General features: G+C 46.2%; 1 protein-coding gene across 7 annotated transcripts in view; it reads right to left on the bottom strand.

Annotated features, from left to right (window-relative positions):
• Nucleotides 1–26,773, bottom strand: part of LIMA1 (LIM domain and actin binding 1) — a 69,396-nt gene that overhangs the window by 24,308 nt on the left and 18,315 nt on the right. For 3 of the 7 annotated variants that reach the window (XM_082212441.1, XM_082212440.1, XM_082212438.1), the window contains exons 3-5: nt 19,266–19,311; nt 11,801–12,262; nt 150–261 (exon numbers count right to left, since the gene is read on the bottom strand). In XM_082212441.1, the coding sequence (XP_082068567.1) occupies nt 150–261; nt 11,801–12,262; nt 19,266–19,311 (620 nt within the window). Of the gene's footprint in view, nt 1–149; nt 262–11,800; nt 12,263–12,417; nt 12,550–19,265; nt 19,312–26,773 lie in introns of those variants that run through there. The other 4 variants (XM_082212439.1, XM_082212443.1, XM_082212442.1 and 1 more) reach the window with 4 other exon arrangements.

A 26,773-nucleotide genomic window follows, 5' to 3' on the forward strand; every position in this document is an offset into this window, starting at 1 on the left:
GCTGATCCGCAGTGCCGTCCTCGGACACCCCAGGTTTTGGAGACGATCCCTCTTCCACTTTGCCAAAATGATGCTTAACCAGTGTACCGTACCATTTGGGGAGAAGCCGTCATAACACAAAGATCCATGCAACACTGAACGCTGCCCACCTGAGACATTGTGGCTTCTTTCTCCGGAACTGAAGTCAAGGTCTTCCGAGGAAAAGCTGTTCTCCGAGATTCTCCTACCGCCACCAGCCCTGCCTTGGTCACGAAAAACCTGCTTTAAAAACAAAAGGAAAGAAAGGCACAAAACCCATCAGTTTACTGGCTCGTTCCGAAACGGATTGTCTGAGCATCGTGCTTTTGAGCACACAGGTTTCATGGCCAATAAAATTATATTCGTTAATATAAAGAATATACATCATTTACGTAACAACAAAAATCAGTTCTACATCTCCTCGGTTTCCCTGGCTGAAATGCTTGGTTAGCTCCTGCCTCTACTACAAGCCTTCTAGGTATCCTTTTGCCACAACCTCAGTCCTTCCACAACTCTATCCAGAACTCTGTGGCCGAGTATTTGTTTATCTCTGTATCATGGATGTCCTCAAATATCTCCAGTAGCTTCCCTTCCAGCACAAATACCTTGCCCTTACTTCTCAGCTCTCTCTTCTCCTCTGTCCCATTCTACTCCTCATGCTTATTTTAGCTCCTGTACCAAAGACCTTCCATCTCCCTGATCTGTGGCCTTAAACCACCTGGAGATTTCCAGCTCACTTAAAACTACTTTGCTCTTTCCTCCTCGCTACTCTGTGTCTGGACTCAGAGCTTCCCTTCTCTCCTCCTTCAGATGCACTCCCCAGATCCTACTTCGTCCATTAAGACTTTCGTATAACTCTCCATCCCAGCGGGAACAAAGCAAGCATGCTTAGCTAGCTGTCTTTCTGCCTCCTCATTCTTGCATCTCCCTTCCCAACCCTCCCTCAGTTGCCTTCCACCCGTCAAACATTAAACTATAGGTAAAGGTAAAGGACCCCTGGATGGTTAAGTCCAGTCAAAGGTGACAATGGGGTTGCAGCGCTCATTTCACTTTCAGGCCGAGGGAGCCGGCGTTTGTCCAGAGACAGCTTTTCTGGTTCATGTGGCCAGCATCACTGAACCGCTTCTGGCGCAATGGGACACCGTGACGGAAACCGGAACGCACGGAAATGCCGTTTACCTTCCCACCACAGTGGTACCTATTTATCTACGTGCACTGGTATGCTTTCGAACTGCTAGGTTGGCAGGAGCTGGGACAGAGCAATGGGAGCTCACCACCGTTGCGCAGATTCGAACTGCCGACCCTCTGATCAGCAAGCCCAAGAGGTTTGGTGTTTTAAATCACAGCGCCACCCGCATCTCTGCACCAAAGGGGCAGCGATCTCTTTTTTTAATGGTTACCTATCATTCCATGCAGTGGCTTTCTTAAGCAGATTTTAGAGGAAACTGGGTTCCCCTTACCTTTTTAAAATTAAATAATATTTATTTTTTGTATGTTGGGGCTAGAACAGATATACAGCCAATGTATGAGCCAAAAATCCACCTATATCTGTAATCAAAGTTGTGGCCACTTATAATCCAGATCATTGTCTGCTTGAGCTTATTAACCACATCTTACATTTAGCCACTGCCTTGGGCAGAGGCTGGGGGTAGCACTGCGACTGGGCTCACAATAAACGAACAAACGAACTTTGTGGTGAGTTCCCCCACTTTCCCCCCCAGAAAAAAGCACTGATTCCATGCACACCGATACCACATCCACTTTCTTTATAACCTAGGTAGGCCACAGTTACCTAGCTGGGGGTGCAGTGGGAATCTTAAACTAAGTTAATATTAATCTACAAAGCTGAATGTAGAAGACAGACAAGCCCTACTGCCAAATGAGGCCCCAGGGCTTGCTCAAACCTTTAATTTTGTTGTGTTTTTTTAAAAAGAACTTTTAACTCCACCTTTCTACAGATTCCCAGGGAAGCTAACGAAAAGTTACAATGCCAATAAAAATGAAATCTCATAAGACTGACAAATACTGGCCTGCATATAATTACTCAAAACTGGCAATCACATGGGTCTTAAGACAGAAAGAAACTAAGAACTTGCTGGATGAGGCGAATGGTACATTTGACTGGCATTCCGTTCTCACAGAGACCAACCAGTGTTATGACTCATTTACGTACAGTATAAGCTAAACAAGCTATAGCTTAGGGCCCCACTCTCTTGGGGTCCCCAAAAAAATTTAAAGGAAAAAACCCTGGATGTAAATTTCCAAGATTTAAGATAAAAAACAAATAAAATCAAACCTACATACAGCAACAGTGTTTTATGTAGTGTAGGCTCCTATGATGTAAGTAATAGCCCCTGCCTGCTAGCCTACTCCCTAAAATATCACTGGTTTGCTCATTTCTCTACATAGAGTGCCTACATTCTGCATGGACTTTGCATTCTGCATGGACTTTTCCAAAATTACTTTGATAAAATACATATTTTGTTATGTGCAAATGGCTTTAGATACCTATTAGGTCCATAAATTACCATATTGCATGTATTCAACACAAAAAACAGTGACAATTTGTTGTTGACAAAGGACAGTTGGACATATAAAGGGCCCCATTATCTTCAGTAGCTTAGGGCCTCATCAAAACTAAATCCGGCCCTGGTTATGAGGGCCCTGGTTACCAACCTTCTCCAGTGCCAGGCATAATTTGTCCAACTTCTATCATGTCATCGTTATGATTATCAGCAGTTTTATTTTTAATCGTTTCCTAATGATCCCTGGCATGGAATTTGGCTTTTTCACCTGTGCTGTGCACTAGGTCAACATATTCCTTGAGCTACCCACCACAACTCCCAACCTCTCATTCCTGGTCCATCACCACCAGTTCAGACCAAAGGTCTCAAGATTTTCTGTTGATGAAGAATTAGTAAAGCGATCTTCAGCAGGCTGCTTATTCACATAGAACATAGTAAAGGGACCCCTGACCATTAGGTCCAGTTGTGGCTGACTCTGGGGTTGCGCACTCATCTTGCTTTATTGGCCGAGGGAGCCGGCATACAGCTTCCGGGTCATGTGGCCAGCATGACTAAGCCACTTCTGGCAAACCAGAGCAGCACACGGAAAAGTCGTTTACCTTCCCGCCGGAGCTGTACCTATTTATCTACTTGCACTTGCAGGAGCAGGGATTGAGCAACGGGAGCTCACCCCGTCATGGGGATTCGAACCGCCAACCTTCTGATCAGCAAGTCCTAGGCTCTGTGGTTTAACCCACAGCGCCACCCGTGTCCCGTAGCTAACTTAGTCAATGGTGGTTCCCTGACCGCGAGAAGTGAGATTACAGGGAACCAGGTGGAGGGCCTTCTCAGTAGTGGTGCCCGCCCTGTGGAACGCCCTTCCATCAGATGTCAAGGAAGTAAAAACTATCTGACTTTTAGAAGACATCTGAAGGCAGCCCTGTTTAGGGAAGTTTTTAATGTTTGATGTTTTATCATGTTTTTAATACTCTGTTGGGAGCTTACCAGAGTGGCTGGGGAGACCCAGCCAAATGAGCGGGGTATAAATAATAAATTATTAGAAATTACTATTATTATAAAGGGGCATAAATCGGGCATTCAAAAGAGGGGAAATAGAACTGTTGCCTCATTGATTTCTATGTCCGTGAACATACTCGTTTCCTCAACTGTATCGCAATGCATGCACACAATGGATATACAGTGGTACCTTGGCTCTTGAATGGCTTAGTTGTCGAACAAAACGGCTCCCGAACGCCGCAAACCCGAAAGTACCGGTAAGTGTTCCAGTTTGTGAACGTTTTTTGGTAGTCAAACATCCGACACGGCTTCTGTGGCTTCTGCTTGAGTGCAGGAAGCTCCTGCAGCCAATCGGAAGCCGCACCTTGGTTTTCGAACGGTTTCAGGAGTCGGACTCCTGGAACGGAATAAGTTCGAGAACCAAGATACCACTGTATATGGACATACGCTCCCCACTGCTGTTTTCTCCACATCTAATGAAAGAGACTCCTATTTACGGAATATCATGTGACAGGAAGTCTTTAAGAAGTGCCAGAGGACTCTGTCAAACTGCATATCCAGAAAAAGTAATTGCTTAGGTACCTTGGGCTAGGGCTGAGCAATATATCAATATATCGTCAAAACCCAGTTTGAAGTCCATATAGCGATTTGGTTTCATAGTTTTGACCTGGCAATATATTTCAAACCATGATGTGTGTTTGGGCTAGGCGATATATTGTCCAAAACCGGTTTCAAGTCCATTTTCATGATATTGGTTTCATAGTTTTTGACCTATGCAAAAATCAATGTGGGGAAAACTGTGAAGCCAGCCAATGTCTCTGCATAGCTCCATCCTTATTTCAGACATTGTGATATATCGGTATGTTGCGATATTTAGCTGGGTGGTATCTCGCAATATTCAAAACCAGATATCACCCAGCCCTAACTTGGGCTGCTTTCAAAACCAGCAAAAGCTTCAAGCTGAATCAGTGGGGGCTGCAAGTCAAAGGCACAAAAATTTTGGAAGCAATTTTGGGTTTTGGATTATTACTTTAAATAGGAATATTGGGCCGGGGGGGATTAAAGATGGTATTTCCTTTTACCAGTGGGTGGTAACTCAAAGCTTGAGAAAATGCTTTTTACAATTTAGCAGCATAGATAAACATTAAACAATTTGCAGCTGGCTAGAAAGCAGATCAGCTAAAACGCTTGTTAAAAGTAGAGGCTTTCAAATGAAAGCGAGAGGTTGCTCAAGTTTATTTGGAGCAACTTAACCCGCGTCTTCTCTCCCCAACCCCCAGCTTGCCGTAAACAGACAGGAATTCATTTTGGTGAGGATTTTCCCAAACACTTAACATGAATAGTTTGTGTCAACAGAACTTTAGGTCAGCGTTCAAGTTCCAGGAAGTCCCAGCATCAGGAAGAAGCTGGAGTCATGATTTCAATGGAGGTGTCGTAATTAAAATACAAAAAAAAAATCAAAACGTAATTGCTTTGGGGCATGAGCAGCCTGCGAAAGCTGGCAAGGGAAATAATACACACCTGCTTGTAACGGCCACATATAATAAAGTTCACGACAACCTAGCAATTTCTACTTTCCATGGAATGGAAACTTCTTAACAGGAAGTTTAGAACAGTAAGGGGAAAAAACACTTCATTCAGTCCAGTGCGTGTCGACGAACCGAATTGTTAGGGCAGCAAAACGTCCATTTGCAAAGCAATTCTAACCTCTGTCTACTCAGAAGTAAGTCCCGTTGGAGTAAGTGGGGCTTGCTCCCAGATAAGAAGAAGAAGAAGAGTTTGGATTTGATATCCCGCCTTTCACTCCCCTTCAGGAGTCTCAAAGCGGCTAACAATCTCCTTTCCCTTCCTCCCCCACAACAAACACTCTGTGAGGTGAGTGGGGCTGAGAGACTTCAAAGAAGTGTGACTGGCCCAAGGTCACCCAGCAGCTGTATGTGGAGGAGCGGAGACGCGAACCCGGTTACCCAGATTACGTGATTACGTGACTACCGCTCTTAACCACTACACCACACTGGCTCCCAGGTTGGGATTGAATACTTAGTCACCAAAGCTATAATAAGGTAAAAGACCCCTGGATGGTTAAGTCCAGTCAAAGGCAACTACAGTATGGGGTGTGGTGCTCATCTCGCTTTTCAGGCCGAGGGAGCCAGTGTTTGTCCACAGACAGCTTTCTGGGTCACGTGGCCAGCATGACTAAACCACTTCTGGCACAATGGAACACCATGATGGAAACCAGGGCGCACGGAAACACCGTTTACCTTCCCACCGCAGCGGTACCTATTTATCTACTTGCACTGTGCTTTTGAACTGCTAGGTTGGCAGGAGCTGGGACAGAGCAATGGGAGCTCACTCCATCGCAGGGATTCGAACCGCCAACCTTCCTATCAGCAAACCCAAGAGGCTCCATGGTTTAGACCACAGCGCCACCCGCTCCCTTCAAAAAGGAGAGAAGGGAAGACAGTAGGACCTGGGGTTCTGACTAGAAAGTTATATCCAACTGAATGTTCGAGGGCCAAACTAGATACCTAACCAGGTTTCATCGACTGTATGCAACACCGCACAGGTAGAGTTCCCCTCACACAACACGGCTTCCCCTTCCTATCCTTTCGCTGCACATCCCAAAAATCTGCTCCTGAGACTCTTCCAACGGTCTGGAGCAGATGTTGAGAGCCTACCGCGGGCTGCAGGGGAGGGGAAGAGATGTCCCATTGTGCAAGCAGAAACTAGCAGACAGGAGTTTCTGATTTCTTTTGTTAGAAGAAGGCAAACTTAAGAAACCTGTCATGGGGAACGCAACAACAACTGGGGTGGGTGCTTAACTAAGGATGCAGGAGGAACCAGTTTTAAGAAGATTTATGCACATAATTTGGTAGTTCTGACCCTATCAAACTTTGCTCGAATCAGACGACCTCTTGAAACGAATGCCCATTTATGTCTGAGTCACTCAGTGTTGTGGTTTTTTTAAAGCCCAACAAATTATACGCAGAATTGTGCACAAACCTACAGTGAAACCTCGGGTTAAGTACTCAATTCGTTCCGGAGGTCTGTTCTTAACCTGAAACTGTTCTTAACCTGAAGCACCACTTTAGCTAACGGGGCCTCCTGCTGCCGCCGCGCCGCCAGAGCACGATTTCTGTTCTCATTCTGAAGCAAAATTCTTAACCCGAGGTAATATTTCTGGGTTAGTGGAGTCTGTAACCTGAAGCGTCTATAACCTGAAGCGTATGTAACCCGAGGTACCACTGTATATGCAAAAATGCACATATGCATGTGCAGAATTTTAAAAGTTGCAAGTGCTATTGAAAGATCACCTGGTCTAAAGCCCCATTGATGCAGAAAAGCCACCTGTCAGGAAATGTTACGTAGGTGGGTTTCTATCCTTCACTCAGCTACTAAACTTACAGAAGCATGGCGAGAAAGGGGACATCCCTCCCTGAAACAGCCGATCATCCATCCCTGCGTAGAGTCTGAGTAGTCACAGTCACGCCTCCCCACTTTATGAGACCTCCCAGGTTCAGTAGACTTAAGAGTTCATTACACTAAAAGTTATTAAGAATGTAAGAGCTGGATCAGACCAAAGGCCCGTCTAAGTCCAACACCCTGCTCTCGCAGCGGCCAGTCAGATAGTTTTGGGCAGCCTATAAGCAGGTCTCAGGTAGTGCCTTGGAAGAACATGTAGGTAGCGCATGAGACTCTTAAACATGGATAGGCAACCTAAGGCCTGGGGGCCAGATGCGGCCCAGTCGCCTTCTCAATCCGGCCCATGGATGGTCCGGTAATCAGCGTGTTTTTACATGAGTAGAATGTGTCCTTTTATTTAAAATGCATCTCTGGGTTGTTTGTGGGACCTGCCTGGTGTTTTTACATGAGAAGAATGTGTGCTTTTGTTTAAAATGCATCTCTCTGGGGTATTTCTGGTTGCGAACAGGATCTGTTCCGGAGGCTCGTTCGCAACATGAAAAGAGCGCAACCTGAAGCGCCGTATCCGCGCAGTTGTGTGGCGCAATCTGGCACTTGTGTGCATGCATGAGCGGTGAAACCCGGAAGTAACCCTTTCCGGTACTTCCGGGTCACCGCGGGACGTAACCTGAAAGAACGTAACATGAAGCAAACGTAACATGAGGTATGACTGTATCGGTGGGGCATAGGAATTCGTTCATATTTTTTTTTCAAAATATGGTCCGGCCCCCCACAAGGTCTGAGGGAGACTGGACCAGCCCCCTGCTGAAAAAGTTTGCTGACCCCTGCTCTTAAATCTCAAGGTTGTGGGTTCGAGCCCTGTGTTGGGCAAAAGATTTCTGCATTGCAGGGGGTTGGAGTAGATGACCCGTGTGGTTCCTTCCATCTCTACAATTCTGTGATTCAACAGCCCTCTTTTTAGATGAAGTGCAAAAGCCAAGATCAATCAACCTCAAGGCACAAGCAGTTTTAACATCAGAGAGAGATCTAGAAAGAGATCAAGAGCAGGCATAGGCAAACTCCGCCCCTCCAGATATTTCGGACTGCAATTCCCATCATCCCTGACCACTGGTCCTGTTAGATAGGGATGATGGGAACTGTAGTCCCAAACATCTGGAGGGCCAGAGTTTGCCTATGCCTGATCAAGACCATTTCTCTTTTCCAAACAGACGAATCCCTTGAAGTATTTAAAAGTGTTTTCTTTGTTACTCTGCAGCATAAGGAAGAACAAGATCAGTTTTTTAAATGTACTTGTGAGTGTTTCATTTTACAAATGGAAGGCAGGAATGATTAATCAAAGGGTGTGGCGCTTTCAGAGAGTAATGGGGTCTCAATTGTTTTAGGGCTCGGTTTCTAATCAAGAAGCCTGAAGGACAGAATCGTTGGTTGCAGTCTTCAGAGACTTGTGTCCTTCCAGGCATAACGTTAGATTGGCGACTCAAGTTTCCCATCATCAAGTGAAAAAAGTCTCTTGCAATGCACTTGCACCAGCTCCAGGAAATCTACTTGGGCACATCAGGCGTTGGAATTACAGTATGTCCTCTTCCGGAGTTCCCAGTATCTTGACAAAAATAAAGTCTACTTCTAATGACGCGTCACCTCTTTGTCTATCTCACACGTAGTACATGCTCAGAGAATCCTCATGAATTGGCAAGTTAGTAGCATTTCTTTTGCAGAAAACCAGGGCTTTCTGCAAGTGACTGGAACCCAGGCATGGGCATAGCCAGGATTTACGTTGGGGCGCTATTTTGGGGGTGGGGGGGCAGAACAGAGCTATCTGCGACGCAATTGGTCAGTTAGGTATTTTTATTTATTTACTCTCCCCTCTGCCCCCTTGGCTACGCCCATGAACCCAGGTGGATTCAAACAAAAAAAGGTTTCGTAATAATATTTTAATCTCCCCCCCCCATTTAAGAAGTTACATTTGTTACTCAACAATTATATTCCAACTCAACAAAACTAGTGTCTACCCGCTCAACCAACAGCGATGCTTCTAACTCAGATTACACACAATTGCGTTTTAAGGTTCTGTCTGATCTAATTTCATCCTCTCTAAATGTGTTTCTTAATATTCAAACAATTAAGATTGCATTCCTGCCTGTGGTTAATTTAACCAAGCGGAAATGTTGTAATGTGGGGCTTTGTTTTAGAGAAACTGATTTCATCTGAAAATGGGCAGGCTCCTACAAACCAGGATTTTTCAAATTTTTAAAAAGAAGTTTAATAAGCCATTTCCCCTAACTTTCAGCTCTCAAGAGCTCCAAGTTACACAGAGTCCTTCAGCCATCTTCTAATCACTGTTCAGGATCCCCTGCACCTCATTCTATACTCTTTGACAGCTATCCAACCTCAGCTCACTGGCTGAGTCAGTCAGTCAGTCCCTGGAAAGATAAATCATAGCTGGCAGCCCCTACAGTACACCTCTTGCTTCATCATCCCTGAGGATATGTCCACTCCATGACTCAAGCAAGCCAAAATGGATTTCGGCCAACTCCCAAAGCCCAAGGAATGAGGCACTCGTTGCCTGGACTTGAACGCCCTTCCATTACCTTCTTCCCACAGTGATGCTCTTTTATGGCACGCGGATGTGAACATCACATGCACACAAGTCTTGGCGCTTGAAAACCTTTCCTAAGCAAGCCTTGCTTAGAGCAGAAGGCCCCATTGCCTTCTTAAATATCAGGCTTTTCTGCATTTTCGGTAGCCATCCTTGGAAGATCTTAAGGACGAAGAGGGAGGAAAGAAAGAGGTTTCAAATATAGTGGTACCTCGGGTTAAGTACTTAATTTGTTCCGGAGGTCTGTTCTTAACCTGAAACTGTTCTTAACCTTAGCTAATGGAGCCTCCTGCTTCTGCTGCCGCGTCGCTGCAGCACAATTTCTGTTCTCATCCTGAAGCAAAGTTCTTAACCCGAAGCACTATTTCTGGGTTAGAGGAGTCTGTAACCTGAAGCATATGTAACCTGAGGTACCACTGTACTTGGGCTGCAACTCCTGAACGCCATGGGTGTAAGTATGCCTGAACGAAGTGCAGATTATTATGCTATCAGTTTACCCAAAAAAGTCTGTGTACCTCACAGTCTAGTGGTTACAGCTGCTCCAGAGACATTTCCCATCCTAGTAGGGTCACCTAGTGTTGCGTGACTATCCGAGCACAACAACTCAAATGCAAATAATTTATAACAGTGTTGCTTAGCTGAACAAAAAAGCCCTTCCCTTTCTTTCCATTCGACAAACTGTAACCTGAAGCGTATGTAACCTGAAGCGTATGTAACCCAAGGTACCACTGTAGTTGGAAGTACACACTGCTCAGACCATCTTGTTGTGTTCCTTCCACTGCTCCAATGCTGACTAAACAAGTTTCGCTTGTCATATTGCCCAAACCCAGGTTCATGGTTTGCTTCCTCCAAAGGAAGCGCAAGAGCAAACCATGGTCAGCCAAGAACAAACCCTGGTTACTGCTTGTGCTTTATTTGCAGGAAACAAACCACAAGCTAGGGTTCAGACAGCATGCAAAGCCAAAAACTGGCTTCTTTCGTTTGTGTAGAAGCAGGAACTGAAGAAAGAGCATTCACATTAAACCATAATTTAAAACAAACCATGGTTTAATGTGAACAGGCCTTAATCTACTTTTATTATTTCCTGATATTGACAATAACAACACTTAGACTAAATGGTCCAGTCTCTTAGAAACAGTTCCTTTTGTTATGCTCAGGGCAACGCAGTTATTATTCTCCAGAGAGCTGGTGTCAGTTTCTTGGAAGAGATCTACAGAGTCACGCCCTAATATTTCTCCAGTGAACACCATTTTCAGAACTCATTGAACAGCTCAGTCAGCAAATTAAAATCAGTTACAACTGAGATAAAGCAAACCATTCCTTCCCGAAACAATTTTAAATACTAATTTTATTAAATTAACCTCGACTGAAAACTATTTGGGCTTTCCTAAGCCTCCAGCTATTTAAAGGTCTCAGCCATACCTGTTTATATTCTAGCAAAAACTCAGCCACACATGCAAAGGGAGGAAAGTGAAGGAAACTATGAGAAAACTGGAAAAAGTCAACCAGACTGTGTTTGAAGCCATTGGCATATGCAACTCATTTTCTAGTTACGCAATTTTCCCGGGGGGGACACAGTCTGCAGTCCACATGTAGGATCAGATTTCATGAGCAGTTGTAGGAAAATGCAAGGCCTGTGAAATTTGCAAGTCAAAACTAGCAAAAGCAGGCACTCTCAGCCTATGTTCACACATTTTTCCTGTGATAATTCCCCCCCCCCCGTTTTTAGCAGACAAGAAACATTTGCTGACATGCACACATAGGAAAGGACAGCAGAAGTTTATCTCCCACATGAAACCGGCTCTCTTCGGTCTGTGTCTGTCACAGCTGCAGAATGCAAGGGCTTGCAATTGCAGTCACACAGAGACTTCTTTTTTAAAAAAATTACAAGACGTGCCCGTCACAGTTATCTTTGGGGCTTGGCTGGAGCCAGCATGCTTGTTCATTCAATTTCCTGTTCCAGCAGAGTGTGTGTGTCTCTCTCTCTGTGTGTGTGTGTGTGTGTGTGTGTGTGTGTGTGGCATGTGGGAAAATTGCATTCTGCAACGTGCATTCATCTCCCTTGGGCACAGAGTTATATTAGCACTTTGCCAGCTAGCCATGAGATGCGTTTTACCACAGGAAGAATAAGATCACCACTTGTACAGCGGGCAAGTCTTTTGAGAGCCACCCCCTTGTTTCCCCCCCCCCCAAGGGAAAAAAAACAACAGCCAAGGGGAGCTGGAGCAATTCAATTCCTTACCTTTGTCTGGCTCGCATCCCCCCTCTCAAACATCATCTTTAGCCTGCTCAGAGGAACGCTACATTTCTCTATTTTCCCTGAAGAATCTGGGTTTTCATTGGCCTCAGGCTTTCCTACTTCTTGTCTGGATTCTCTAAGGCAATTTTCCATTTTCCCACTCTCGGGCGAATGGGCTTTCGCCTCCTCGCTGTCAACACTGGGATATCTGAACCGGCCAATCACTCCGGAAGAGGAACGGAGCCGCAAGCCGGGACCAATCCCCGGGCCTTTGTCAGTTTCGGCTAGGGAAGCGGCGCTGCCTTCAATTCCACCACCGGGGCTGACAGACTTCTGCCTAACCTCAGCGCAGCTGCTTCGGAGAGCTTCCTTCCGAGCCTCTGTCCCCGGCGGCGGATTCTCCCACTTTTTCTTCAGGACGCTGAGGGTCCCCCTTTTGAAATGAGGGGGGAGGTTTTCTGTGTTCTGGACAACAAGAAGAAGCAAGCAAGAAGTTAACGCCGGTTACTTAAAGGATTATTACTTCTTAAAGGAACAAAACAAAACGAAAAGCCACTAAGTGCTTGGGCTGCTTTTCCGCTCCCTCCTCTCCCCAAAGAAAGGAAGTCGAAAGCACCGACCTTGAGCCCTCTCTGCTGTTTCAGACAGCTGTGAACAGTTGCAACTTGTGCCACATGGAGAAAGCTTGCATCCAGGGTGAGGAAGGGAGAGAGGGAGGAGGAAGAGGGAAAGAAAAAGGAGCTGAAGCAGGAAATGATAAAACAGGATGGCCTTATATGGAAGAAAGGGAGCCTGACTAATGGAAGAGTTAGGACCTAGCCCTTTTGTCTCGGGAAATTCTGCTCAAAGCAAACGTGGGAACAGAAATCCACCTACGGCTACCGGCAAGGGCTTCAGGAAGGATGCCATTCTATGAAATGGCTATTGCCAAATGCGGCAGAATTTCTCCATCTGTTCCAGGGGACCAATTAGCAGGCACTTTAAGAAACAGGAGGATTATGTCTCAGCCTGGCCACCTTAAACAAGCCTTTGCCTGCAGCACTCCGGCAAGTGTCTTCCTCACCACACCGGCAGGAAATTGGGATTTTTATTTTTATATATATTTTATCAGATTCGGCCACATTTTAGGGATTCTTGTCCGAACTTGCGTTCGCAGTACGCTATGCATTTAAACCGAGAATCCGCGCACAAAACGCCCCAGCCAAGCCAAGCCTTCTACTTATTTAGCTGCAGACAGCAGGCTAGCCCCCCTCCTCGCTTTTCCAAACAAGGAACTCGGATGCGATACCTGCCAACGCTGCATCTCCGCGGCGTGTCCCTTCCGTATCCTGCCAAGCACGGTTCGAGACTAACCGCAAAGTGGAGCAGGTCTGCAGAGCTTTAGCGTATTAAGCAGGATTAGCGGCTATATTGGGATTTAAGTCTCTCACCCTATTACTCTTCTGGTCCCATTTCGAACACCCCTCTGCAAATTAACAAGAATCCCCAACTAAGCCGCAAAAATATATTAGGCCCTTTGCTCGGTTTCAAGCTGGGCTCAAATTTGCAGAAGGCCAAATAGGTCAAGCAAGGTGGGGGGTGGGGAGGGGAGGGGAGGGAAGAGAAAGAGCTACACAATATAGCAAGGTGTTCTTGAAGCTTTTGTTCGCAAACCAGCCGCCAGCACCAGGTGTCCTGCTGCATAGGGAGGCCTGGCCTGAAACTGACTCCTCCTCTCGGCTGCCAGGGCTTCCCGGTTGCTCTGATGCCTCAGCTCAGGGAATTCAAAGTGCTGGTTTTAACCTTTAAAGCCCTTAATGGCTTGAGGCCAGGTTACCTGGAGGAGCAAGTCTCCTGCCCCACATATACCTGTCTGAACTCTTGAGGTTATCTTCCAAGGCTCTCCCCTCCAGGTGCCCCGCCAACCTGTCACCAAATGACAGCCAGCGACTAAAGGGGAGAGAGTTTTCCGTAGTGTTGTCTAATGTATTATTTATTTTATTTTTTAAAATATTATTACTATTAAGGTTTAGATGCCACCCTTCGTCGCTGTGATCTAAACCACTGAGCCTCTTGGGCTTGCTGATCGGAAGGTTGGCGGTTCAAATCCCTGCAACGGGTTGAGCTCCCATTGCTCTGTCCCTGCTCCTGTCAACCTAGCAGTTCGAAAGCACACCAGTGCAAGTAGATAAATAGGTACCATTGCGGTGGGAAGGTAAACGGCGTTTCCGTGAGCTCTGGTTTCCGTCACAGTGGTCTGTTGTGCCAGAAGTGGTTTAGTCCTGCTGGCCACATGACCTGGAAAGGTACTTTACCTTTAATATTATTATTATTATTATTACTCCTCCTCCTCCTACTACTACTACTACTACTAGGGTTTCAATACCACCCTTCATCATAAGATCTCAAGGTGGTTCACAGGATATAATTGTGGACTGCCTTCCATAAAGAGGCTTGTCTGGCATCTAAACTGGTCTTCTTGGCACCAAGTGATGATGATTTTTATTTATCTGTACCCCACCCATCTGATTGGGTTGTCCCAGCCACTCTGAGTGGCTTCCATCACATATGAAAACATAATAAAACATTAAAAACTTCCCCAAACAGGTCTGCCTTCAGGTGTCTTCTAAACGTTGTACAGTTAACTTGTCTCCTCGGCATCTGATGGGAGCTATTCCAAGAAAACCCTCTGCCTGCTCTTTTTATTCTCCTACACTTTTCAGAAATTGTTTTGGCATTGCTTGTAAACTACCGTTATCCTCCATTGCTGGCTTTATTCTTGTCTTGTCTTGTGCTGTTTTTGTTCCATTTTAGATTTTATGTACTGCTCTTCTTTATGGTTTTAAGCCTTGATTATTGTATACTGTCCCAAAAAATCAGTTACTGATCAGTATAGAAGTGTAGTAAACCATTTGTCCAGAGTTTTGATTGACTGCTGCTATTGATATCCCTTTTCTGTTGCCTGAAAGATTTACCAGCCTGTATGCTACAGTTTTTGCTGCCGCCTTAAATGCCCAGCAACTAGCCGACTGTCTGCTCTTAAATCCAATGACTCAGACACAAGACAAGGAATGCTTCCTAATGAAGCCAAATTTGATAACGATCAAAAGCGGGACAGAATTTCCCAAGCCTGCCCAAACAAAACACTGTGTCCCCCAAGAGGCCAATTCAGTTCCAGTTCTCAAATATCCTTGGTTAGACTGGAAGGTTATCTTGAGCAAGCAGGACACTAGCAGAAGCACGAGGAAGAAAAAGTTACAAGAAGCTGTGCCTTAGCAACTACCTGAAATAACTCTTAAGGGAGGAGAACAAGCATTGTGATTGAAGGGACTGTATCAGATCACTGTCAGAATCGTTATCCAGGACTAGGTTTCGCTTCAGGCTGCTTGCTATGTTCAGAAAGAGTCCCCTCTCACAAGTCACTTAGATGACCCAAACACCAGAGGTGTTAGAAAGGCAGATTGAATTCAAAAAGAACAAAAACAGGGATGCTCCCTAGAGCAACACCTTCCCCTGGAACTGGTTGTACTTCTTCAAGTTTCCACCTGTTTCTACTGAATGCCTCAGCATAGTGTTGGGTCCAAAAGCTTCGTGCATTTTCTTTGTACACTGATACAGTTTGGGGAGAACAGTCCAGCATGGGCTGTGACAATGGAAGAACATTCCAAAAAGGTAGAACATCTGCTATGCATACAGATGCGATCCCTAGTGAAATATGCTGGGTTGATTGGTGAGAAGCTGCTGTCAGTTGCCATTCTGAGTTCCTTGGGTCCCGGAGCTGAAGCCTGGATGCACGGTGCAATGCAGCGGTGCGGCGGGCGGTGGTGCTGCGGTGCTGTGCGTGGCAGTCAGCTCAGCGGAATCCCACCTTCGCCGCCAGTGAAATATACCAGGAGTCGAGTGTGAATTTCATGCTCTTCATTCAGCTCATAGTAGCAATGAATGAAACTTTCCCCAAAACGTCTAGCTATATATACATTATTTACGCAGTGGGCCCCGCGTGATAGGCTAATTCTGGGCTGCTCCTGTAGGCCAATCAGGTTGTGGATTCACCTCCTCCAGAAGCCTGACTGGCTGCTCCTGCAGGCCAATCAGGTTGAGGATTCACTTCCACCTGGAGCTGGATAGGGTGGCTCCTGCGGACCAATCAGACTGCTGCATTCTGGATCCTATTGTTCTAAGATTCAGCTCCGTACATAACACCTGGCATCACCAGGGATCAGAGAGACCCCTGCCTTGGAAGCCCTCGGGAGACACTGTCAATCAGTGTGGGCATCTCTGAGCTAGATGCCAGCATGGTGTAGTGGTTAAGAGCGGTGGACTCGCAATCTGGTGAACTGGGTTTGCATCCCCGCTCCTCCACATGCAGCTGCTGGGTGACCTTGGGCTAGCCACACTTCTCTGAAGTCTCTCAGCCCCACTCACCTCACAGAGTGTTTGTTGTCGAGGAGGAAGGAAAAGGAGATTGTTAACCGCTTTGAGACTCCTTAGGGTAGTGATAAAGTGGGATATCAAATCCAAACTCCTCCTCCTCTTCTACTATTAATTGTCTGAAGAGATGCGAGGCTGCTTCCTGGTTCTTTAAAAACGGAACACTTTTCAAACACTCTTCTAATTCCTTGATGTGCAGCAGCGGAGCATGTTTTCATGGCACCCAGGGCACATGCGCCAGGCGAGGCACGGGGAGCAATTGGAGCCTGCCGCACACCAGCCCTTGGATCTGAACAGATCCCAGTCTCACAGAGCACCTCGGGGGCATGAGAAGGACACCGTTGCGTCCTTCTAGCCTCAAGGGGCTGGGATCAAAGGGCGCATGACTGTTGCGTCGTTCTCACACCACCCTCCCTGTGCCACTTTGTGAGGTTGGGATCTGATCAAATCCCAGCTGTTCAAAGCGGGAGGATAGTGTGAGCAGCACGCCCTCCAGAAAAATGTGTCCAGCGTTATCACCCTGGCAGCTCACCCCCCCAAACTACACCCCTGGTGATTAGTAGAGTGGGAACAGTCCTCACAGGAATGATCCATTGTCAGAGTTATACACAGAAGGTGGAATTCAGCGAAGGCTGCTTTCCAGGTGGACTGATCTCCCCTCTCCTCCCATCATGAAATGTTTTGGAGGGTGTCTACCAACCCCCTGAGCAGATTTGCGGGGTGCACGGGGGGGGGAGGGGAGAAGGGAGAAAGTCCCACTGCGCTAGTGGGACCGCTTGAGTGGGTTTCTGCTAGGGCAGCAACTTGGTTGAACCTGGCCCTTAAAGGAGGAGCAGGCTAGTTTCTCAACAACAACAAGAGAAAGTGTTACGTGTACATTTTGCCTCATATTTCAAGATTTACAAATGACAGAAATGTATTCTCTGCTCCTGCACCCCAGACTTTTTTAAAAAATGGAAGCTGGAAATCTGTCGGCTATGGTTCATCCGAGCAAGAAGCAATTTCCTCCCTTCCCTCACTGCAAGAAGTGAGATTACAGGGAACCCGGCAGAGGGCCTTCTCGGTAGTGGCGCCCGCCCTGTGGAACGCCCTCCCAGCAGATGTCAAGGAAATAAACAACTATCTGACTTTTAGAAGACATCTGAAGGCAGCCCTGTTTAGGGAAGTTTTTAATGTCTGATGTTTTATCACGTTTTCAATATTCTGTTGGGAGCCGCCCAGAGTGGCTGGGGAAACCCAGCCCGATGGGCCGGGTAGAAATAATAAATTATTATTATTCCCATGGAAGCCTATGGACCTCACCCCCAGTATCACATGCACTTCCAGCCCTGCTTCAACAAGGTATATGATTCTGTGCAAGGGCCAGAAAGCTGCATGCACCCAGGAATTCCACATGCAGCCCCACCCCATTCTCAAAGTCTGTAAGGTACATGTGGAGAAAGTGTTCCCAGACAATGTTGGGGTTGCCCACCTTTGAAGGCCATTGTGTTCCACTGTAGACGTACAACAGCACACCACAAAACAGTAATAGCAAGGATACTTCTACAGTGCAATTACAATTTAAAATTATTATGGTGCTAACTGCAGCATGCATCACCATTTTCTTATTGTCCTTTGTGGGCTTGTTAAAGCGATGTCTATGACAGGGGTCAGAAACCTTTTTCAGCAGGGGGCCGGTCCGCTGTCCCTCAGACCTTGTGGGGGGCCAGACTATATTTGGGGGGGGGATGAACAAATTCCTATGCCCCACAAATCACCCAGAGATGCATTTTAAATAAAAGCACACATTCTACTCATGTAAAAACACGCTGATTCCAGGACCATCCGCGGGCCGGATTGAGAAGGCGATTGGGCCGCATCTGGCCCACGGGCCTTAGGTTGCCTACCCCTGGTCTATGATGATGGGAGTTTTACAATAATAGGAGGGGTTTTGTAGTTGACGTGCACTTCATACAGAACAAAAACATGCCCACCACCTGTTGGGCTCCCTGAACCGATATTCTATTCAACAAGGATGACAAAGGCAGAAACATAAATAATAGACTTCAACTGGTGAACTGGAGATTCAGGAGGGGGAGAAGAGAAGGGGTCAAAAATATCTTAGTACAAAAGACGAAGCAGCAGCAGCTCTGAGCCAGAAAAAAAAAAGCAATAGTACAGTCATACCATGGGTTACAGCCGCTTCAGGTTGCGGTTTTTTTGGGTTGCGGACCGCCGAAACCCAGAAGTACCGAAACGGGTTACTTCTGGGTTTTGGCGGTCATGCATGCGCAGAAGCGCTAAATCGCACTTTGTGCATGCGCAGAGGCGCCGGATCGCAACCCGCGCGTGCACAGACGTGGGTTGCGAACTTGCATCCCGCACGGATCACGTTCACAACCTGAGCGTCCACTGTTACTTAGAAATAGAAATCCTCTTGGTGGCATGGATTTGGGGTGGTACAAAAAGTTATTTTGGAAAGCGGAGGCATACCAACTTCAGTTCTTTATTCAAACAGCTTCTATATTTCTGTGTTGAATAAAATAATCAGGAATTGGGAATCAAGGTCAGCTCCGTCTCCTCCTACAGGGTATCCTTTAGGTAGCAGCGCAGGTAGAAATTCGGAACTGAATGCGAGCATCCATTTAAGCCTCAAAGCTAAGCAATGAGCGAAAAGGTACAGAATCTAACAGCTGCTTTTGCTTCAGAGCACAGAGAAGGCTATTCATGGAAGTTTTGAGGTTAGGACAAAGGACATGGGAGCTTAGAGCGTTCTGGTTTTGAGAAGCTGATACAGAAAGAGTCAGTGCATGACCCCAGGGAAAGTCACTTGACTTCCTTGTGCTTCGGTCAACCCCTGAAAGGACAAGAAAGTGGGTCAGAGGCTGGGCAAGGCCTGGAGCTCAGGAGCCAAACAAAAGCATCCACAAAGCAAGTTTCCTAGTCAACACCAGATGAAGACACAAGACAACTCTCTTGAGGACACTCAAGAGCAGCCACTACAGGAAATGGAGAAACTCCGACGCTGTCATGGTTTTCACGTGGCAATTCATTCCATAAATATCTTTTCAATACTTACACTTCTTTTTTTCTCCGCAGTTGCTTCCTCGGCTGCTTTCTGGTACCTTTGTGGGGAAAGGGGTAGAGAGAAGGGTTGGTGAGAGAAATGGAGAGAGAAATAGCTTTATTCTCAGTCCTAAACTTGCAGTCCTAAACCACAGAGCCTAGGACTTGCCGATCAGAAGGTCGGTGGTTTGAATCCCCGCGACGGGGTGAGCTCCCGTTGCTCGGTCCCTGCACCTGCCAACCTAGCAGTTCAAAAGCATGTCCAAGTGCAAGTAGATAAATAGGTACCGCTCCAGCGGGAAGGTAAACGGTGTTTCCGTGCGGTGCTCTGGTTCACCAGAAGTGGCTTAGTCATGCTGGCCACATGACCCGGAAGCTGTACCCCGGCTCCCTCGGCCAATAAAGCGAGATGAGCGCCGCAACCCCAGAGTCGGCCACGACTGGACCTAATGGTCAGGGGTCCCTTTACCTTTACTTTTAAACTTGCAAAGTGAAGCACGCACAAAGTTTGTATGTGTGGGTCATTCGAGGATCTGCTAAATGTTGGATGACTGACAAGGCTGTTTGGCGAAGGAGAAAGAAGCCTCTAAACTTTTTCAGCAGGGGGCTGGTCCACTGTCCCTCAGACCTTGTGGGGGGACCGGACTATATGGGGGGGGGGTGAACAAATTCCTATGCCCCACAAATAACCCAGAGATGCATTTTAAATAAAAGCCCGCATTTTACTCATGTAAAAACACCAGGCAGGCCCCACAAATAACCCAGAGATGCACTTAAATAAAAGGGCACATTCTACTCATGTAAAAACATGCTGATTTCTGAATAGTCCATGGGCCGGATTTAGAAGGCGAATGGGCCGGATCCGGCCCCCAGGCCTTAGTTTGCCTACTCATGCTCTAAACCATATGGTGTCATAAGCCTGTAACAAAATATTCAGCAGCAGCAATAAACGTCTTAAGTGCCTCCATTAATCATGGCATGAGCTTTCATGTATGGCAAGCACCACTCTCTCGGTTGGTGGGTACAGATACATGCATGTGAATGGGTAGAGAAGGAGAAAATGGTAAACTGACTGAAAACAACACATCACGCATCTCAGTAATCCACAAAAACCTATGCCACAATACATCCATTCAGTCTTTAGGATCCCACAAGACACACCCTGCAGCAGCAAATTGTTTCAAACTGTGCTTTAAGAGTTCTTTAAAAGCCAATTATATGACAGACTAGCAGTTTGGGTCACTGCAGATGATGACAGCAGCCACGAAATTAAAAGACGCCTGCTTCTTGGGAGAAAAGCAATGACAAACCCAGACAGCATCTTAAAAAGCAGAGACATCACCTTGCCAACAAAGGTCCGTACAGTTAAAGCTATGGTTTTCCCAGTAGTGATGTATGGAAGTGAGAGCTGGACTATAAAGAAGGCTAATCACCGAAGAATTGATGCTTTTGAAGTATGGTGCTGGAGGAGACTCTTGAGAGTCCCATGGACGTATCCATTCTGAAGGAAATCAGCTCTGAGTGCTCACTGGAAGGACAGATCGTGAAGCTGAGGCTCCAATACGTTGGCCACCTCATGAGAAGACTCCCTGGAAAAGAGCCTGATGTTGGGAAAGATGGAGGGCACAAGGAGAAGGGGACGCAGAGGGCGAGATGGTTGGACAGTGTTCTCGAAGCTACCAGCATGAGTTTGACCAAACTGCGGGAGGCAGTGGAAGACAGGAGTGCTTGGCGTGCTCTGGTCCATGGGGTCACGAAGAGTCAGACACGACTAAACAACTAAACAACAAAGCAGTTTGGGGGAGATTAAGCCCCCTGTGGCCTCTGACTGCGAATGGTTAAAAGCCCTTAACTCACAATGCAGTTTGAAGTGGAGTTGCTCTGCATTTAAATGCTCAACTGTCCCCAAATAAAAGCCATTTGGAGGAGACACCAGAGTCAGCAGTTCTTGATAAGGCCTGGTTACCACACCCATGACTAATGTTCACCGGATAACCTCTCCCCTGAATTTCCTAAGTATTCTTTCCGTAGCCTGCAGATATGCACTCAGTCCTTCTTGCAAGCCATTCTTCAGCTGCATGTACCACACAATGGACCCAGCAGACAAGCATCTCTCAGGTGATTTATTCTTAACTCGGACCACCACCAATGTGGAACCCACCCACTTTCAAGGTCAGGGTTCCCCAGGGTGTGGGTCAGGCACATACATTGTGCTCTTGCGCATGAGGATAGGGGGGGGGGGCGGTTACTGGTTCTGTGGCATTAGGAAAGGGATTGGAAGAAATTTAAAGTCTATTTGAATAAATATTGTACAGTGGTGCCCCGCAAGACGAATGCCTCGCAAGACAGAAAACCCGCTAGACGAAAGGGTTTTCCGTTTTTGAGCTGCTTCGCAAGACGATTTTCCCTATGGGCTTGCTCTGCAAGACGAAAACGTCTTGCAAGTGTTCCATTTTTTTCTCGCTCCCCCCTCTTTTTCTAAGCCGCTAAGCCGCTAACAGCCTTTTAGCCGCTAATCCGCTAATCCTTTAATAGCCGCTAAGCCTTTAATAGCCGCTAAACCGCTAATAGCGCTAATCCGCTAATAGGGTTGCTTCGCAAGACGAAAAAACCGCTAGACGAAAAGACTCGCAGAACGGACTAATTTCGTCTTGCGAGGCACCACTGTAATATTAAAAATTAGAAGTTACCTGAAAGTACCAAATAGGCCTAGGATTAAATTAGGAGTTAATTAAATAAATGAGATTTAGAATGTTAAGAAAAGTTAAGAAATCTGATTTTAACTGGAATATTGTCTTTGAATAATGATATTGGAAAGCTGTTACATTCAGTTACAAGGAAATTCAGATGGGAGGGACTAGAGGAAGTCAAGCAATATGTTTATGAGGTTGGAACTTTAATTAATTTGTATTGTTTATGGGTTTGTTGTTATATCTTCTATTTTTATTCATTTAATTGTTTTATATTTTTGTTTTATTTGTTTTATATTTTTGTTTTATTTGTTTTACAGTATGTGTTATATTTGTATGAAACTCAATAAACATTATTGTAGGAAAGAAAGGAAGATCACAGGACATCTCTGGGCCCCTCCTAAAACCTACAAGGGAAGGTCAAAGGAATAAAACAGTATCTCTGAATCCATTTTTCAAACCAGGTTAGGAATTTGAGGCAAAAGGAGTACAGCCCTCCTGGTTCACAAAAATTCAGTGTACCTCAGCAAGGTTCTTGGACGGGGTGGGGGCGGGGGGAGCATTTCTTTATTTTATTCACAGTATTTTTATACCATTCATTATCAGTATGTTCTAGGGGTCGTGCACATTTAAACATGCCTGCTTATCGTCTCCCAAAGCAACTATTCCGAACTTAAAAATGGAAAGCGTAATGCTGGTGGTCAACAAAAGAGCTTTAAAGACTCTCTCAAGGCAAATGGGAGGGGGAAAATGTTGTATAAACACCGACACCTGGGAAACACTGGCCTGCAAGCACTCCAATTAGAGAACAGCCTTGACCAAAGGTGTCATGGGCTTTCAAGACGCTCAAACTCAGGACAAAAGGGAGAAATGTACTAAGAGGAAGGCACACTTGGCAAACCCTCACCATGATCAACTCCTGCCTGGAAACCTATGTCTTCACTGTGGAAAGATGTGTGCATCCAGAATTGGCCTCCACGGTCACTTACCGCCAATTCTGGATCCACACACCTTTCCACAGTGGGAACATAGGTTTTTAGGTGGGAGTTGATCGTGGTGAGGGTTTGCCAAGCGTGTCTTTCTCTTAGCACGTTTCTCCCTTTTGTCCTGAGTTTGAGCGTTAAACTGACTTACTGTTAAAACCGTGTTCATGGAAGACATCTTATTCGGCTACAAGTGATCGCCAAAGAAGAATAAAATTTAAACAAACCTACAATATGAACACTCCACCTATCCAGGGCTTTCTTCCAGCCGGAACTCAGTTCTAGCACCTCTCAGGTGGGCGCCATTGCCATCCTCAGAGAATGAGGGATGCATTCATGGCAAGTTCCGGCACCTCTTTTTCTAGAAAAATAGCATGGCGCCCTACCCCTGTTCTGACTGGCGTGGAATATAAGGCGCCACCTGCCTCAGGATCCTACCCCTCCTGCTTCAGCACCATAGCCGCACAACCACATTTTCCCAGGCACCTCAGGAGTGTGGAAGTGATGGAATTCCAAAGATGCAACTTTGGCCATTTGCCAAGATGGCTTTGGAAGGGGACTTGGCAAATTCATGGAGAACAGGTCTACGAATGGCTGTTAGCCATCATGGCAGCTATAGGGAATTTCCGTGTTAAGCAGCAGCACACCATTGAATGCCAATGACTGGGAAGAAAGAGATGGGGAGTACTATTGTCATCATGTCTTGCTTGTGGCCTTCCCAGAGGTATCTGCTTGACCACTGTAGGAAACAGTTTATATATTTTCTCCCAGTTTATGTATTAGCAGGAATTAAAGAACCCTTTAATGAGGGTGAGAGTGCAAAATATGGTCTGAAGCTCAACATCAAAAAAACGAAGATCATGGCCACTGGGCCCATCACCTCCTGGCAAATAGAAGGGGAAGAAATGGAGGCAGTGAGAGATTTTACTTTCGTGGGCTCCATGATCACTGCAGATGGTGACAGCAGCCACAAAATTAAAAGACGCCTGCTTCTTGGGAGAAAAGCAATGACAAACCTAGACAGCATCTTAAAAAGCAGACATCCACCTTGCTAACAAAGGTCCATATAGTTAAAGTTATGGTTTTCCCAGTAGTGATGTATGGAAGTGAGAGCTGGACTATAAAGAAGGCTAATCGCCAAAGAATTGATGCTTTTGAATTATGGTCTGGAGAAGACTCTTGAGAGTCCCATGGACTGCAAGAAGATCAAACCTCTCCATTCTGAAGGAAATCAGCCCTGAGTGCTCACTGGAAGGACAGATCTTGAAGCGGAGGCTCCAATACTTTGGCCACCTCATGAGAAGAGAAGACTCCCTGGAAAAGACCCTGATGTTGGGAAAGATGGAGGGCACAAGGAGAAGGGGACAACAGAGGACGAGATGGTTGAACAGTGTTCTCGAAGCTACCAGCATGAGTTTGACCAAACTGTGGGAGGCAGTGGAAGACAGGAGTGCATGGCGTGCTCTGGTCCATGGGGTCACGAAGAGTCGGACATGACTAAACAACTAAACAACAACAACAAAGGGGAATACATGGTAAGCAACATTAAGATATATAAGCTAGGTGCCAAATGGCTCCTTAAACCAAGGTCTCTAAAATGGAATGCCTAGTTTCCATTCTGGGGGCTAGATGGCTCAAAAGTCATATTTTTTATTATGACATTTTGGCTCCTGAAATCCACTCTGATTGTGCAGATAAAATATAATGGATGGAATTCTACAGGATATGTTGCTAGTGTGTGAAAACAGTCAAGATCCAAGGATCCCCTGGCATATACCTCCAGATGGTGGAGACACCAGGCACCATCCTGGCACCCAGGCATCTTCACTTGGTTGCCAGTGGCCAATAGGCAGGTGAAAAATGAGCCTGGCGAATTTCAAATGCTGATGGTAACAGTCCCTGCAATTTATACCGTATTTTTCGCCCTATAGAACGCACTTTTTCCCCTCCAAAAATGAAGGGGAAATCAGGGTGCGTCCTATGAGGCGAATGCAGGCTTCAGGAAGCTCTGCGCAACCCTCGGGAGACCGGCTCCGAGGGTTGTGCAGAGCTGCCTGCAGTCCCAGGATCAGCACAACTCTCCGTGGCCTCCGGGAGCAGGGAGCGAAGTCCCACCCAGCTCCGGATGGCGGCGCAGAGCTGCCTGCAGTCCCGGGATCAGCGCACTTCTCCCCATCGCCAGCCCCACAAGCTTGGGGGACAGCGGGGAGGCAGAGCGTGCCTTCCCACTGTTCCCCGACCTGGTTCTTCCAGCCCCGCACCTGGGGGGGGGATAATTTCCCCCCCTTTATTTCCCCCCCAAAAAACTAGGTGCGTCCTATGGGCCAGAGCATCCTATTGGGCGCAAAATACGGTAACTCTGCACAGTAGATTAGGATAGGAGATAGTGACTGGTTCAAGGTCAACCACAAGGAGCTTCACGACTGAGCATCAATGGTTGTGCAGCAAGGTTTCCTGGCTGCTGGTCTAACACTCTTAAGCACCTCACTTCGCTGGCTCCCTTATGTGGCAGGGGATTCATTCCCTGCCACTTTATCATTTTGCTAGGCTGGAGAAACAGTACAAATCAAAGAAGAAAGCTCCTACTTTTGCATCTCTCCCTGCACCCTGTGCTCCAAAATGTTGAATTTTGCATGGGACAAGAGGATAAATAAAAGCATCTTCACGCTGGCCCAGCCCAACTCTTCTTGCCACTGGGTGGCATCTGACCACAATAAATGTGCCAATGTGTTGAAACATAATTGGAAGCAAATAAACGCAGGGCCTTTATAGTTCTGAAATCCTAGAAGCAAAAAATGGACCTGCTGCACAGGGATTATGTAGCACTAGGATTCAGAGAAGCAGTGCTGGATCTGGGTATCAGGAACAGTGCTTCCAAAGAGGGAGATATAGATAGATACAGACAGACAGGACAGACAGATATTCCTTGTTTTAAAGGTTCATTTTCGTAGGGGCTTTGAGTTTCACTTTTTGGGAACAGGGGACTAATAAATATAACTATATATACATATGGACAATCCATATATAGACACACAGTCCATGCTGATAGTTTTCCTGAGGACTCTGGATTGCTTGGGATTCTACTGCACTTTCTAAAAAGAGGCCAAAAAAGTATTCATTGGAGGTGTTGTACAAGTACAGGATCAGGACATTATTAGTACAAAGATCAGATGTCTGTAAACCTCCTGCTGAACTGTTGGGGGGGGGGTCTATTTTTCAGTGGTAAGAAAATTACACACAAGCACTGGCAGAAGAAACGTCATGTTAAGCCTCTTAACAGGCCACATTTCTTAAGCAACAAGGTGTTTTAAAATATTCAGAGTGGCTAGCCTCCCGTGCCCCACATTGAATGCTTCCACATGCAGCCAGTTCCAATTTCTGTCAGCGGAGAAGGCGTTGTCATGTTCATACCAGCTAGGATTGCTGAAAGCATGGATTACAAAAGCCAACTCCTTTTGATTCTATTATTTCCTCCTTCAGAAACCTCAAACTGTGTTGCTATCTCTATCAGGAATCCAGTGGAAGCATTTCCTGAAAACACTTAAGGTAGATGATTTGGCAAGCTACACACCTTAGCTACCACAATGTTTGTTTTCCTAGTTCAACAAAAACATGGTGACATCCCCCAGTCCTCTGTTCAGTAATCTCTGCAAAGGAGAACAGCTCTAATACACAGGGGCTCAGTTCTGGCATCATAGCAAACGCTGGTTGAGTGTGACGTCTGAATTGACCCATAATCACAAATGCACCTCCAGAGGCCATTAAAATAAGAAATGCAGAGAAGACAGAACAAAAAGCAAACAAGTTGTTAAAGCATAACTCGCCTGTACACCTGGGAAAGTCAAGCC

Source organism: Podarcis vaucheri, assembly GCF_965113315.1.
Source record: "Podarcis vaucheri genome assembly, chromosome: 2".
Classification (NCBI taxonomy): Eukaryota; Metazoa; Chordata; class Lepidosauria; order Squamata; family Lacertidae; genus Podarcis; species Podarcis vaucheri.